The sequence below is a fragment of the Mesoplodon bidens genome (assembly GCF_964165515.1).
Source record: "Mesoplodon bidens genome assembly, chromosome: 2".
Classification (NCBI taxonomy): domain Eukaryota; kingdom Metazoa; phylum Chordata; class Mammalia; order Artiodactyla; family Ziphiidae; genus Mesoplodon; species Mesoplodon bidens.
In genome coordinates this window covers 180,761,592-180,778,002 of record NC_138177.1, presented here as the reverse complement: position 1 = coordinate 180,778,002, position 16,411 = coordinate 180,761,592, and the positions used below count along the sequence as shown (strand labels likewise).

Sequence of the window (16,411 nt, the reverse complement as noted above, 5' to 3'; positions counted from 1 at the left end):
ATGTCCTCAAATGTTACAGAAATATCACAGTCACTACTAGAATATTTTAATACTCTCAATATTATAAAGTCCACAATCTAAATAAACTGTAACTGATAGAAAAGGAAAGGAAGTAAAAATAAACTATTACAAAAAATTAAAAATAAGAACTATAATTTATTTTAGTAACATTTTGTGTAACAGTAAAATCCAACTGTGGCAGGCTAAAAAATGACCACCATTTTTGATATCTGCATCAAATCCCTGGAACATGTGATTGTGACCTTATTTGAAAAAAGGGTCTTTACAGACGTGCTGGTGATTAAGTTAAGGATTTTAAGATGAGCAGACAATTCTAGATGACCCAGGCGGGCCCTATACCCAGGGACCAGCATCCTTATGAAAGAGAGGCAGTGGGAAACACGGAACAGAGAAGACACAGACACACAGAGAACATGGCAATGGGAAGACAAGCAGAGAAAGATGGGGCCGTAAAGGAGGAGAGCTAGGAGCTACTCAGTGCTGGGAGAGGCAAAGAGTGATTCTCCCCCTGTGGAGATGGAGGGAACATGGCCCCACTGACATGTTGGTTTCTAACTTCTGGCCTCCAGAACTAGGAAAGAACAAAATCTGTTGTTTTAAGTCGCCAAGTTTGTGGTAATTTGTTACAGTAGCCACAGGAAACTAATACACCGACCTTCAAACTTTGGGGGTAAAAAAATTTATCTAGGAGAGCTATAAAAAAAAAAGTATTCTGAAGTATACTTCAAACTAGTATAAGAAACACACATACTAGGACAAATACAAATTTTAATATTCTACAGTACATTTTAGAAGTTATGTTCATATGTGAGCCTTTTCAACACTCATGGGCCCACGCTGTTCTAAGATTTAAACACTTACTTAGATTTCAACACTTTCAGCAAATGCTCTCCCATTAGGGTTTTGCAAAGAGCAGGGACTCCATCACGTTTATTACTGAACAAATAAATGAATGAATGATTTTATTAAAGTCTCTTCTTCGATGTAAAAAGGCTAAGGGCTTTTATCCTGACTTGCTAAATACTTATTATGTTAATATTAATGCTTAATATAGATTCACAGATGTTAAAATTCCAACTGACTGATGTTAAGTAGACAGTTTTCAAAACACCATGTAAACCTCAAAATATTTTACCAGTATTTAGCTTGGAAAAAAATCTTATGAGAAAGAAATTTCTTAAATTAGCAAAGGAACTTTCTAACTTTTGCCAAACAAAAGTAAAAGCTGAATCACACTCATCCGTCCCTGCTGAGAGCCTAGGAGGAAGGATGGAGATACACAGCCAGGCTGCAGCATGAAGGGTTTTTAACTTGATGAATGGCAAATCCCCCAAACTGCAGATTCAATGGACATTTCAAGAGGACTGTTGTAAGGCACTGGCCTCAATTCTAGATTACCCTCAAGTTTAAATTATTATGTGTATATAAATATGACAGAGTGAGGCTATTAATCTGCAGGTGATAACCGTACTTTTCTCACAGAACTGTTATAAAGATGAAATAAATTCATTCATAAAAAGCACTTAAACTTTTGCCTAACATATAAGCACTCAACCAACAAATACATTTTAATTTTGTTACGATTATTAATATTGTTGCTGTTATTAATGACATCAGGCAACTGACCAATAGTTGATACCTAATAAAATGAAAATAACAGTGATAAATTTAAAGTCCCCTGCCTGGCTGAAAATTCAGTCAAAAAGCTGAGAGCGGGAGATAAATGGCTTAGGAAAGGCAAAAATGCAAAGAAAAATGAAACAAAACAGGACAAAGATAAAACACAAGAAAACAATGAATGTGATGTGCACATTCATGAAGGCTTGGACTGCACCGAGGTGAGCTTTTGGGACAACTGAGGTTAACTCCTTGACACCATATGCTGATCAAATCTGACAAGCGTTGCTTTAGTGCAGGTGTCGCATTTTAAGACATACAGACAGACAAAGCTGACCAGGAAGAGAAATAAAATGGTTAGACATAAAAATGGTTACACACACACACACACACATATAAAAACTACACCATGGATGAAAATTGGAAACATTACCCTCAGTGAAAGAAACCAGTTACAAAAGACCACATATTGCACAATTCCACTTAAATGAAATGTTCACAACAGGGGAATCCATAGACATGGAAAGCAGAATATAATAATAATATAATAAAGGCTGCCTGGATGGGGTGAGGAGAGATGGGAGATGGGGAGTGACTAATGAGCACAGGTTTCCCTGGGGGGTGAATATGTTCTAAAATTGATCGTGGTGGTAGTTAACACAAATCTGAATATACTGAAAGCCATTAAACTGTACACTTTAAATATGTGAAATATATAGTACATGAATTATATTTCAATAAAACTATTATATTAAAAAGAGATAAAAGAAAGAAATGGCTAAAGAAACTTGTGAGTGGTTCACACTGAAAAGCAAAGTGGGGCCACAACTGTGATGAGCTGAATCGGGAACACAACAGAGCAAAAGAACTTACAGCCAGACTTCTGTGTTAAAAAAATTATCAAAAATAAAATCACTACTACAATAAGTAATGAAGATGCCGTTCCCAGAGGCTGATAATGTAAGTGGCCTATTATCTCCTCACCCACCCCTGAGAACCTTTGATAACGCTCTCTGTTATATTTAGGGGAAAGAACAGAGGCATCAAGTCAACTTTAAGTAAAAGCTACAGATTCTCTAAAAAGCAATAAAATATGAAAGTTTTAAATTTAAAAAGTCATCTTCAAACAAGACAAAATGAATTAAGTCATATAATTTGTGTGAGGAGTGTTGCTTCGTGTAACTTTTGAACACAAGTGAATGTCTGAAGTTCTCAGCCCAAAGGGAACCACATTGGTAAATTTCTAAAACAAAAAATTTTCACAACAAAAGTTCAAAATATTTCTAATTGGTCAAAGCACAATAAATAAAAACTCAAATTTGTATATTATTATGCTTATAATCAGTTGAAAAGGTCATGGTTACACCAGAAAACTTCACTACATGGTCTCTTTCAGCAATTTCACTTCTACTATCATTAACAATATAATACAAGGTAGAGTCCAATATCCTGTTACAACATAAATAAAACCCTAGCAAAGGTGCTTGTCAAGACTGATTTAAATAAGGTGTTCCTGTAATTACTGGATTTCCATAAAAAGAAATCATATAGCATTATCAACTATTATTACTCTTTTCAACCAAAATCCTGAGACAAAAAAACCACCACCTTACAACCAATTAACGGGGACTAATCTAATGGAGAAATAGTAAAAAGAGAAGAATTTAAGCAAAGGGTGTGAGTGTGGAATGAATTTCAGAAGAATCCTGATCATACACCTTAGGCAAAGTATAAAACAAGGGCCTCCTGGCAATGTCTTATTTGGGAGCTGGAACAGACTCAACATTCACTGAAGTCCGAAGCGCTGCAAAGCTAATCCAGGGCCAGATGCTTTAGTGAAGTCCATTTACAAGGAACAAACAGAAGATCTCTGACAGAAATTCTACAGACTTAATTTTTTACAATGAAAGAGAGGAAGATGAAAATGATTCTTAGAGTAGGCTTATCTGCATACTCTGCTATGCCAGCTTTACAACAACAAGTTCTGGGTGATCAAATGTGATTTGGACTTGGACCTGATTTACTTATTCCATCATTCAACAAATATTTAGTGCCTCTCTACCCTGTACCAGGCATCGGGGTATAGCGCAGAAAACAAAGATGATTAATACTCAATGGTTAACAAATAGTGATATTTATAGATCAGAGATAAAAACTAACCATTAAGCTACTGGAGGCCTTTCATCCTTTGTTGAAGGAGATGTGGGTGTGCATAAATAAGTAAGCAAACACATATACACTCTCTTGAATATGTAAAAAGCTTAATCCAAATGTCTAACAGCCATCCATATTTCAGGGAATAAAACTGTCCAGGCAAAGGTGAAATCTTTGCTGCATGATTATAAATTTTACTTATACATAGTGAAGATATATATGTTTAGTGTTAGCAAGAGAAGGTAAACAGAAGCATGCAAATAAGTTTCTGAGAAAGAGAAGTCAAAGAATTTGAACTTTATTTAGAAAATGGGAAAGATACCTGAGCTCAAATAATAAAATCCACTATCAATTTAGGAAAAATAAGTCAGCATGATATTTTCCAGAAAACCCTAGTCTCAAACTAAAGGGCTCTGGGGCAGTTTCCAAGCATAAATATAAAGGTCTATTTTATAAAAGGCCAAATAAATGTACACCTTTAAAGCTGGCTGAATTAATTCCATTAGAATAATATGGGCCATTTATGTTATATAGCAATTATGCTTAAAATTTACATATATGCTAAACATGTACAATAAGCCTAATTAAAATTTCATTTGGAGAAACATATACCTGGTACAGCACACACAGAAACATTTCTATGTAAGACATTCCAGAGGTAGCACCATTGCTTTGTCATATTTTAATATGTTATTTAATATATATATAACATAAATTTATGAATAAAACAATTTTGCATTCACAGGTATTCACAATTTAAAATAGTAAAATATAATAAAACCTATCTTTGCTGACGCACATTAAGGAGTATGCCTGTGGTTACTAAGAATACCCTCCTCTTGCAATAAGAGAGGCCAACACATTTATTACATCTTCTTCCTCTCTATCAGTATAAAACTGTTTTTTATGTAAGAAGTAAAAAGATAAGAAATACATTTTAACATGAATGAGCACACAAAGAACTGTTTACCTAACTAGTCTGCAAGTTCACTGCTGAATCAAAAGTATCATCATGTGGCCATGAAAGTAAGATATTTATATATTAACTACTTCTGTGATTCTCCAATGACAGCTCTGCTATTAAAACTGTATGTGGCTCAAGTTTTATACAACCTGAGAATCATCTGCACTACATTAAAATGGACTAAACACTCCAAACAAAAGGTAGAGCTTGCCAGACTGGATAAAAAAGCAAGAAACAACTGAAAAGCTTAAAGTACACAAGAGAGGTACTTTAAATAAAAGAAAAAATCAGGATTCAAAGTAAGAAGCTGGAAGAAGATATACCACATGCAGACAACAGGCATAAGAAAGCCAGAGTAGCTGTACTAATTTTAGACAAAACTGAGTTCATGACAAAAGAATACTACTAGACACAAAAAGGGTGACACCAAAAATGTTAAAGGGTCACTACACGGAGAAAGATAAACATTATAAACTTCATGCACCTCATGATACAATTTCCATACATATGAAGCAAAAACTAACAGAACTAAAAGGAGAAATAACCAAATTCACAAGACTTTAATACACCTCTCTGAGTAACTGACAATACAACTAGACAGTAGGACAGAGAAGATCTGAATGATAATATAAACCACCTCAAAGAAACTGACAATTATAAAACAGCGCACCTAACAACTGCAGAACATAAGTTCATTACAAGTGTACATGGAACATTCACCAAGGTAAATCACATGCTGAGCCAAGAAACAAGTCTCAGATTTCAAAAGACCGAAATCTTACTGGGTACTCTTTGACCACAGCAGAACTAAATTAGAAATCAATAACATTCCAAAGGCGGGGGGGGAGAGGGTGGGGAGAGAAGGAGGGCAGGGAGAGAGGAGTGGCAGGGAGGGGGGGTGGGGAGAGAAAAATCCCAAGTCCCTGGTGATTAACAATTTAATTCCAAACAATCCATGGGTAAAAGAAGAAATCACACATAAAATTCTTAAAAAACTTTTTAACAAAATGGTAACAGAATGTTCCATTCTAATTACAAATTAGAATTTGTGATAAAATCAGTTATCTAAGATCCCATTTTAGGAAGCTAGGGGAAAAAGTAATCAAATTAACCCAAAATAAGTAGAAAAGAAATAATAAAAATAAGATTGGGAGATCAATGAAATAGAAAGCAGACAGAGAAAAATCAATGAAACCAAATGTTACCTATCTGAAAAGATCAATAATATTGATAACCTTCTATTTAGTATGATTAAGAGGAAACAAATTAGCAATATTAAGAATGAAAAGTCAAAATTACAGATCCCTATAGACATTAAAAAGATACTACAGGGCTTCCCTGGTGGCCCAGTGGTTGAGAGTCCGCCTGCCGATGCAGGGGACACAGGTTCGTGCCCCGGTCCGGGAGGATCCCACATGCCGCGGAGTGGCTGGCCCGTGAGCCATGGCCGCTGAGCCTGCGCGTCCGGAGCTTGTGCTCCGCAAGGGGAGAGGCCACAACAGTGAGAGGCCGGCGTACCGCAAAAAAAAAAAAAAAAGATACTACAGAAATAATTCGTAATTTTTACCAACAAATTTGATATCCCAGATGGAATAAACAAAACATTTAGAGATCAACAGATTACTAGTGACACATAATAAAATATAAAATCTGAAAAGGCCTATGTCTATCTGTACTTTTGTAACAGAGAAGAACAAACCTGACCCCATATCAGACCTATACCTTTAGCTCTAACACTTGGGCCCTGTTAACCTGTGCTGAGTCATGCTGGCTCTTCACCTTTGTAAAAGAATGTTGCCTACAGCCTGAAATATATATGATAGCCCATTCTCAAGGCTCTGACCTTTAATGGTATAACATTTTCCCATTCATATAGAGGTAAAAAGTTGCAGAACAGAAAATGACAACTGTATTGTTGGAGGCTTATAAGAACATTGTGAGGAGATCTGTGTGGGACAGCTGCAAGAACAAAGGATTCTGGCACCAGGAAATCTGCAACAAGCAGCCACCCCACCCCCCTTTTGGTATAAAAGAAGCCTGAATTCTAACTCAGGTGAGGCGGTTCTCTGGGACAGGAGTCCGCATCTTCTTGGTCTGCCAGCTTCCGGAATAAAGTCACTATTCCTCTCTCGATTTATTGGCCTGTTGTGTGGTGAGCAGTACAAACCTGGTTTCACTAACACTCGTTAAGTTTCCATTAAAAAAATTTAGTCCCAGACGGCTTCACTGTCAATTCTATCAAACATTTAACAAAGAAAAAAGATCAATCCTTTACAAACTCTTTAAGAGAAAAACAGAGTAGGAGGAAATATTTCCCAACTAATTTCTGAAATCAGTATTACTCTGATATCAAAACCAGACAAAGATATTACAAAGAAAGAAGACTACAGCTCACTATCCCTCGTGAACACAAATGTAAAAGTTTTTAACAAAATAATAGCAAATTGAATCCAGTAGTACAGAATGCCCAAGAAGGATTTAATCTAGGCATGCACAGTTGGTTTAACATTTGAAATGAATCAATATAATTCACCATACTAACAAATAAAGTATATAACAACCATATGATCATTTCATTAGATACAAAAGAAAAAAAACAGCATCTGACAAAATTCAATGGCCATTTATGGTAAAAACCTCAACAAACTTAGAAATAAAAGGGAACATTCTCGGCTTGATTAAACAACAACAAAAATCCTACATTGTACTTAACACTGAACGACTGAATGTTTTTTCCTTAAGATGAGAAAGAAAGCAAAGATGTCCAATCTCATCATTTCTATTCAGTACTATACTGGAGGTTCAAGCAAGTGCAAGAAAGCACAGAAGAGAAATAAAACACATAAATCAGAAAGAGGGAAAGCTATCTTTATTTGCAGATGACATGACCGTGCACACAGAAAATCCTAAGGAACCAACCAGAAAGCTACTAGTGTTGACCGTGTATTCTTTGTATAAAATAATACAAGGTGAACTCATAGAAGCTGATTGTACGTCTATCTTATCAATGAACATGTAGACAATGAAATTTATAAATACTATTTTATTAACAATAGAATCTTCAAACAATAATTACTTAAGGGATACATTTTACAAAATATGTACAAAACTTGTACAGTGAAAACTGAAAAGTCTTACTCAAAAAAATTAAAGAAACCTTTTTTAAAAAGGGAGAGATACTATATCATGTTCATGGATTCGAAGAATCAAATTATTAAGATGTCAAGTCTTCCTAAACAGATCCACAGATTCAATGCAATCTCAATCAAAATTCCATCAAAGCCTTTTTTAAAATAGAAACTGACAAGCTGATTCTGAAATTTATATGGAAATGCAAATAACCTAAAAGAGCCAAAGCAACCTTGAAAACAAGTACAAAATAGAAAGACTTATACCACCTGAGTTCCTATAAAGCTATAGTATTCAAAATACTGAAGTACTGGTAAAAAAAAATAGATATAATATTAGATCAGTTAAACATAATAGAATATTTTAAAAAAAACCCAAACATATACAATCAGTGCTTGTTCAATAAAGGCATCAAGGTAATTCAATGAGAAAAGACTATTTTCAACAAATGTGGCTCCAACAACTGGCATCTGTGTGGGAAAGAAAGAACTTTCACCTCTACCTCGCATCACATGCAAAATTAATTTGAAATGAACAACAGGTCTAAATGTAAGAACTAAAACTTCAAGAAGAAAATATAGAAACAATCTTGTAATCATGGGATGATCAAAGAAACTTTCATAAAAGGAAAAAGATACATCAGACTTCAGCAAAATTGAGTATTTTACTCGTAGAAACACACCATTATATTTAAAAAATGTCATAGTATGGGAGAATATATTTACAACACATGTATCAAAGCACTTGTATTTGCAATATAAATTCTTACAAATAAATCATACTAAAGGCCAAATAATTCAATTTTTTTAAATTAGGCGAAAGATACTTCACAAAAGAAGATATACAAATGGGCTTTAAGACATGAAAAGATGCTCAGCATCACCAACAGTCAGGAAATTTAAATGAAAACCTCAATGACATATCACTCCACATCCATGAGAATGGCTAAAAATTTTGAAGACTGAAAACATCAAGTCTCATGGAGGATGTTGAAGAACTGAAATTCTATCACACTACTGATGGGAATGTAAAATGGTACAGCCACTGTGGAAACCTGTTTGACAGTTTCTTAAAAAGCTACCTGCACATATACATTCCTGCAACTTCACTGCTAGGTATTTACTCAAGAGAAATGAAAATATATGTTCTACAGAAAAGCTTGCATAACAAGGTTCATAATGGCCAAAAGCTTGGAAAAAAAAATGTCCATCGCCAGGTGAATGGATAAAATATTATGAATATCCATACACTGGAATACTACTCAGCAATAAAAAGGAATGCGCTATTGATAATGCAACAACATAAATCTACTGTAATGTTACTATGCTGAAAGAATCCAGACCCCAAGTATTACATACAATATTATTCTATTCATGCAACATTCTAGAAAATGCAACTAATCTATAATGAGAGAAAACATATCAGTGGTTATCTGAGACTGGAAACAGCAAAGGATTGTAAAAGGGCAGGAGGCAACTTTTGGAGATGCTGGAAATGATTTCTATCTTGAACACTGTAGTAGTTCCATTGGCACACACATCTACAAAAGCTCATCAAATTGTATACTTTAAACCAGAGCAATTTATTATACAGAAATTACACCCCAATAACTTTTTTTAAATACACACTAAAACTCTCGTTTGCGAATAATGAAGAAAAAAGTCAAAACAAGTAATCCTGAAGACCTTATATTTTAAAACAGGCACATATAGTTGTCAAAAAGAACTAATAGTTTAAAAATGTCTTATTAGTGACTACAGTTTTAAACATTAAACTATTTATTTTAATGCATTTTAATTCAAATAGTCCTACTGGGATATTAAACATACTCTAATGTAGCCGTACTGCAGATTCCGTATACTTTAAATTGCTACATTGTCCTGGGAAATAGAATAAACCTGTGTCTATTTCCTAAGCTGATAAATGCCTAACCTTGTTTTGACTCTATGCTACACTCTAAGAAACAACAAATACTTCTCACATGACAATGCATTCATCTTTTTATTACTTAACATAGCTCAAAACCCCCTTACTCCAAGGAAGTCAAAATAAACATTAACTTCTCTCAAGATTTTTCCAATCACTCCACTTCTCATTAAAGAAAGTGCCTACAGTTTCTGTGAGCCAGTACAACAATGAAGTTTAAAAATTAGAACAGCCACTAAAAGTTTCTTTTCATCACAAAATGAGCACACAACTCGGTCTTTTGATGGCTAAATGCACTTGTACTGGATAACCCGACACCTGAGCCATCTTGAGCTCACCTAGGCAGGAAGATTTTCAAATGATGAGAAGGTACCTTCTCAGAAACAAAAACTCATAAAACCAAAACCCTCTGGCAATGCTTAAGAAAACTTCAGAAAGAACTTGCTACAAAGGATCACAGGCAAAAATAACCCGAATTATTTCTGTACAGAAGTATGTTCTACAGAATCCTTAGAGGGGTTGGAATAAGAGAATAAATTAGATAAATTCAGGAAAGTACCAAAAACAGACATTTAATTAAATATGGCAACATCTTTGTTACTCAAAATTCAACTGATCAGCAGAGTCATGAAAGGAGAATTTTTTTCATAAAGCTTTTAGACAAAAACCCAACAGAAAACAAACTCATATCAAAGAGTTACTTTAAATATACACATATTTTTTAGGGTATTCTGAATTCACAGACATACATCTGCCATAGCCACTGTTTGCAGTATCATCAATCTCTTGTGTCTCAGTTTTCTCATCTGTAAAAATAATCTCAAAGGCCCCTTCTGCCTCTATCACTATATGTTCAGAATAAGGATTCCTTATAACAACAAAAATTCAAAGTATCAAATAGGTGAGAAAGTAAATGGGAATATGAAAAATCATTCACTTATTTAGAACATGGCAGCAAGATGAATCAACCTCCAACATATGAGACTATTATAACGTTATGTGATACTCAAGAAACACAACTGGACCAGGAATAAAAATCAACTATGTCGTTCAGATATCTACATGTTTCCCCGAAAGCAAGAAAGATCCCTAAATTGGGATCCGTTATCAACTTTTTGCACTGCTGGCATTCAAACAAGTCATGTGGTCTTTCTACGCCTCAGATTCTTACCTATTTAGAGATGGGAACAGATGATTTTGAAAGTCCCTTCCAACTACAGTGACCTCTCAAGAAAAAGACAAACCAAAAGGGCGCTCACATGATACTTAGTGAATCATCAGAAGAGCTGCTCAGCCTCATGCTCAATCCTATGTAAGTATACATAACCCTGCAGACTATTAACAGATCAGAAGTCCATAAAAATTCATTATTACTTCAGATCTGATGATTTCACATTAGTAAACACCCAGAAGAAGAATTATTTCAAGGAACTTTGAGATACATTAATTTTCCTGTACAGCCCTGTAGGATATACTCCAAGGTCAAAAAGGAGTGTCCAAAAAAAAAAAAAAGTGAACAGGTTTCAGAAATCCTACTGCTTGTAGCCGTTCGAGTTTTGTTATTCTGAGCTGCTATGGAGTCACAGGATTAAAGCAGATGAGTGTCGGTGCAGGACGTCACGCAACCAACTCAGCACCATTACGCGCGTGTACTATGTTTTACTTTAGATTTTTTTAAGGATTGTTATTTTTTTTAACTTTTGTTTTATAATTATGTGAAATATTTACATGGTTCCAAAGCCAAATCTATAAAAACCAAATTTGTTCAAAGAAGTCAAGCTTTTTCTCTATTCCCTCCATGCCCTTCCGAATACATTAAGGGGAAAAGCGTGGCCTCTGGATTCACATCTTGAGTGTATGACCTTGGATCGTGACTGAACTGCTCTCAACTTATTTCCTGTGTCCACATGGTGGTAATAACAGAGCCTCCTTCAGAGCGGTGTTGGCAGGATTCAGTAAGATCACTGTGCCTAGTCCTCGGCTTGGTGAGATCTCAGTGAAGATTAACCACTAGCATGAGGCTCTCAGCAGAGGCTCGCCACAATCCTGAAGCACAGATGCAGATCAGGTGAATCTGGAGGTGCCGCATCGCTGGCCAAGGTCATGGAGCCCTACCACCAGGACCACAACTCAAATCTTTCAATCCCAGCAGCAGACCACAGTACTTACTCCTCAGATGCCAGGCCCCTTCATGTTCCATGATCATCACATATTCCCTATGCCAGCACAGGAGAAAAAGGAACTTTCTTCCCACCCAGGGCAACTTCAAAGGACTCACTGTGTTCAGTGCGTTGAGGGTGGTGTCATCCCGCGAGGCCGCAACGCAGCCGTCTTCCGTGGAGCCTCCGTCACACATCCCTGCAAAGGCCGCCATGCTCCTGGGAAGACGGGAAGGGAAAACGGCAGTACAGACATTTCAACCCTCAGTTTCCAGAGCACATCTTCAGCCCAGACCAAATTCCACTACTACATGCATGAGTCCTCAGCCTTGCTTCTGCTCTTGTTTAAAAAAAAAAAAAAAAAAAAAAAAAAAAATTAAGTTCCTCTGCAGTTCACCCTTCACTCACTGAGAAAAAGGAACGTTATTTTTGTTCAGCTCCATTTGTCATTGCTTCCCATGCCTTATCAGTGCTCAGATTTTAGTCTTGGGGGCATGAGTGATCTAAAGCTATCTGCCACAGCAGTCTGCTGGGTTACAATGTTTTGAAAGAAAAGTCTCCAGAAAATATCTAAAATTAAATCCGCTGAAACTTTACTTCATTCCTTTCATACTATACATCAACTACTTCTAAGCAAATTGAAAGTGGAAAAGAGGTGAAAAGAACTCTTAGTAGTCACCCATCCCCCGAAGCCTCCATCCCTACGGCAGCCTCCAAGCTGCACTGCTGACCACAGAACAGCCAGAGCTAATATTCCATCACCACCCTGTTTCAGCGTTTCTGTTGCATCGTGTTGATACTACAGTGAGTGAGTCCCAGAAACCCCTGCAGACAAAGGAAGGCTCTGCCTGCACTATGGTGTGTCTGGCACAGACTTCAACTTCTCATTTTGCAGTCTCGGCATTTTCAGGTTAGCAAGTACTCATATAGGTAAGCCCCCAAAACATAAAGTTTAGATTAGGTACCAATGAACAGCCACAGAGTAAAGAAACCTGTAAAGGGATTTTAAGGTAAGCTGAATGAGCCAATTACTCAGCTGTATTAAGAGGTGTTGATAATTGCATGCATGGCTTAAGATGTTTTCCTTCTGAAGACTTCTAAAATCGAATGTGGGGCAAACATCAAGGAGAAAAAAGTGATTTTACCATGGTAAGCTATGTTTCTCTGGTAACGAGGATCAGGGCTCTGATTACAGAGAGTATAACAAAACATAAAGTCAGAATGCCCAATATATAAATAGAATTTCAGGGGAAAGGAGAAAGTGTGTTGCCCACTAATCAATTCACAAAGCAGAATGGTGTGGATTCCTTTTACCTTGCTGCCCTCAAGTACATAAGGAGGTCACAGTCATTAACTCCAGGCATCCAGACCAGTTCCTCATGTTGGGTCACAGTGTCACCATCGGGAGAAGGGAATGGTTGCAAATCGGGAAGTTTGGCCTGTAAGACAGGGACGAAGAAGTTGCAATCAAGGCACACTTAAAGAGCTGCCTGTGTAGGCAGGCCTTGGGGACAGATGCAGTAGCTTACTAAGCCTCTTTCTTTTGGCAGTGCTGAAATAACAGGAAAATCATGAGTCACTGAAGCTGGCCTATCACACATTTCAGGATCATTTCACCACAGAAGATTTCACAATGGACTGCTCGATCTCTTCTTAAGGAGAAGCAAACAGTGTCAAATTAAACCAGTGCCAGTATGGTCCTCAGAGGGAGACAGAAATGGGCACGTGTGAATAAAAGAAATGATAAAACAAAAAATGTTTCGGGAAATAAGAGCTGCTTGATAAAGAAGGGAGAACCACACACATTTCCAATATAATAATATGTTTACAAAGAGATATATACAAATAGTGGAACCTCACCTAAGGACAGGTGCTAAAAAACGAACTGAACTACCCTACTCAACTAATGCTGCTTTCCAGAGAGTCAGTATCGATGAGTCAGGGTGAACATCCAAAAGAGCCATCACGGTAACATTAAAAACACAGCTAAAGGGACTTCCCTGGAGGTGCAGTGGTTAAGAATCTGCCTGCCAATGCAGGGGACACGGGTTCGAGCCCTGGTCTGGGAAGATCCCACGTGCCACGGAGCAACTAAGCCCGTGCGCCACAACTACTGAAGCCCACGTGCCCTAGAGCCCATGCTCTGCAACAAGAGAAGCCACCGCAATGAGAAGCCTGCACACAGCTATGAAGAGTAGCCCCCGCTCGTGTAGTCCCCACAACTAGAGAAAGCCCGCGCACAGCAATGAAGACCCAACACAGCCATATATTAATTAATTAATTAATTAATTTACTTATTAAAAAACATAGCTGAACTACAATGATGGTGATGGAAATTAGATAAGCAGTGGTTTCATGAGGAAAGGACTTCTTGAGAAGGGCAGGAAGGAACTTTCTGGGACGACACATGTTCTGTGCCTTGCTATGAACTGTCACGGCACACTGAACAGTCTACACAAGATATCAACAGGTCACTGTACATAAATACACCTCAATTAACAATTGTTTTGAAAGATCTGAACAACAGTGCTCAACAACCAAGATTCTAAGTCAATTCTGCTAGAGATTCAAACACCTCCAGCATTTTCTCATCCTCCACTGCTGGGGCAGAGCCAGTGTGAATGGGTACTATGACTACTCAGAGGCCTAAGAAAAGTCAACCCTCTGCAAAACACACGTTCTTATTTTCTCAAATTACGAACAAGGTCACATTAGTCTAATGTTTTAAATTAAAAGCTCCAGTGTCCGCAGAACCTGGGCAAAAACTGTCAAAGAATGAAGCAGGCGGAGTGTACAGCCAATGGAAATAAAACGAGGGCCTCATGTTCCACTTTAAATGCTCTACTGTCCACAGTACACAGAACACTACATCCCAATTCAGACTAGCCACATTTCAAGTGCTCAAAGCCACATGTGACAGCGGCTCCCAAACTGGGCGTGCAGGCATTCGGTACCCAGAAGGAAGGGAATCAGGGTGAAAGGAAGAGCGTGCCCCCCCACCTAGGGAACGCTGCTGTGCAGGAACGAGAACCTCTGTTCGTACATCCTCCGGTTTGTTTCCAAAGTCCAGAAATCTTGACTTCAATGTGAAAGCTCATGGTTTTAAATGCTGGCTATTCAAGTTTTAAAAACGATTGTGTGGCAAAACACAGTATTAGTAGGCCACGCGGCTGGCAGGCTGTGGGTTTGCAATTTCCGCTTCCCAGGCTATCTCTGAGGCCTCTTGCTGTGTATCAAGTGCTGACCTCCGCCAAACAACGAGGCTCTTCCCTAATTCAGTACTGATGTGTTTAACATTTAAGTGGGGCCACAATTAGTTCTGCTTAATATACAGTGATGGCATGGGAATAAAATTAAAACACAATAGCTATTCATATCAAAAGGTCTTTGACATTTGTACTGAGCTGTTTCCCCGGCACCAAGTATATATAGTAGCTGGTGTAGCAGTTCTCCAATAGTTGTTTGTAAGTTAATTAAAAAATACTATTGCTGGGGCTTCCCTGGTGGTGCAGTGGGGTTAAGAATCCGCCTGCCAATGCAGGGGACACGGGTTCGAGCCCTGGTCAGGGAAGATCCCACGTGCCGTGGAGCAACTAAGCCCATGCACCACAACTTCTGCGCCTGCGCTCTAGAGCCCGCGAGCCACAACTACTGAGCCTGTGCTCCACAACTACTGAAGCCTGCGCGCCTAGAGCCCATGCTCCACAACGAGAAGCCACTGCAATGAGAAGCCTGCGCACTGCAACGAAGAGCAGCCCCCGCTCGCCACAACTAGAGAAAGCCCGCACGCAGCAACAAAAACCCAACACAGCCAGCCAGCCAGAAATAAATACATACATACATACATACATACATACATTTATTTATTTAAATACTATTGCTGTGGGGAAGGACCAATCCCCTAGAGAAAAAATGGACTAGAAATACAATTAGTTTACAGAAAAGGAAATGAGAATGGCTCTTACTCATAGGAAAAGATGGTCAACTTTGCTGATAAGAGACATGCCAATTAATGACAGTGAGATACCATTTCTGATCTAGCAGACTAACATAAATGCCAAAGTGTGACAATACACAAGTCTGCATATTTGCACTCATGTAAGTCACTAGTACGAGAAAGCAAAATGGTACAATCTCTAGGGAGGGGAACTCTGTAATATCCTAAGAATTACATGTGCCCTCTAAGCCAGCCATCGCCCTTCTGGGGATAATATAATATCCCAAAGATAAGTTGGCAAAATAAAAATCTTTATGCATAAGCTATTCATCGCATTATTACTTGTAACAGCAAATGACTGGAAACAGTGCAAACGCCCACCAATGGGGGCTGGAAGAATAAACTGCTCCACCCACGCAGCGGGGTCCCAGGAAGTGGCAGAAGACAATGAGAAGGAGCTCTACCGATTGCTCTGGAGGGAACAGCAGGAGATACTGTCAGAAG

At 37.8% G+C, this 16,411-nt stretch overlaps 1 protein-coding gene across 7 annotated transcripts in view; it reads right to left on the bottom strand.

Moving 5' to 3' along the window:
• The window catches only part of RERE (arginine-glutamic acid dipeptide repeats), a 437,697-nt gene that overhangs the window by 108,983 nt on the left and 312,303 nt on the right, over nt 1–16,411 (bottom strand). For all 7 annotated transcript variants that reach the window (XM_081215086.1, XM_081215082.1, XM_081215088.1 and 4 more), the window contains 2 exons: nt 13,285–13,409; nt 12,090–12,189 (listed from right to left, as the gene is read on the bottom strand). In XM_081215086.1, coding sequence (XP_081071212.1) covers nt 12,090–12,189; nt 13,285–13,409 — 225 coding nt within the window. The remainder of the gene's footprint in view (nt 1–12,089; nt 12,190–13,284; nt 13,410–16,411) is intronic.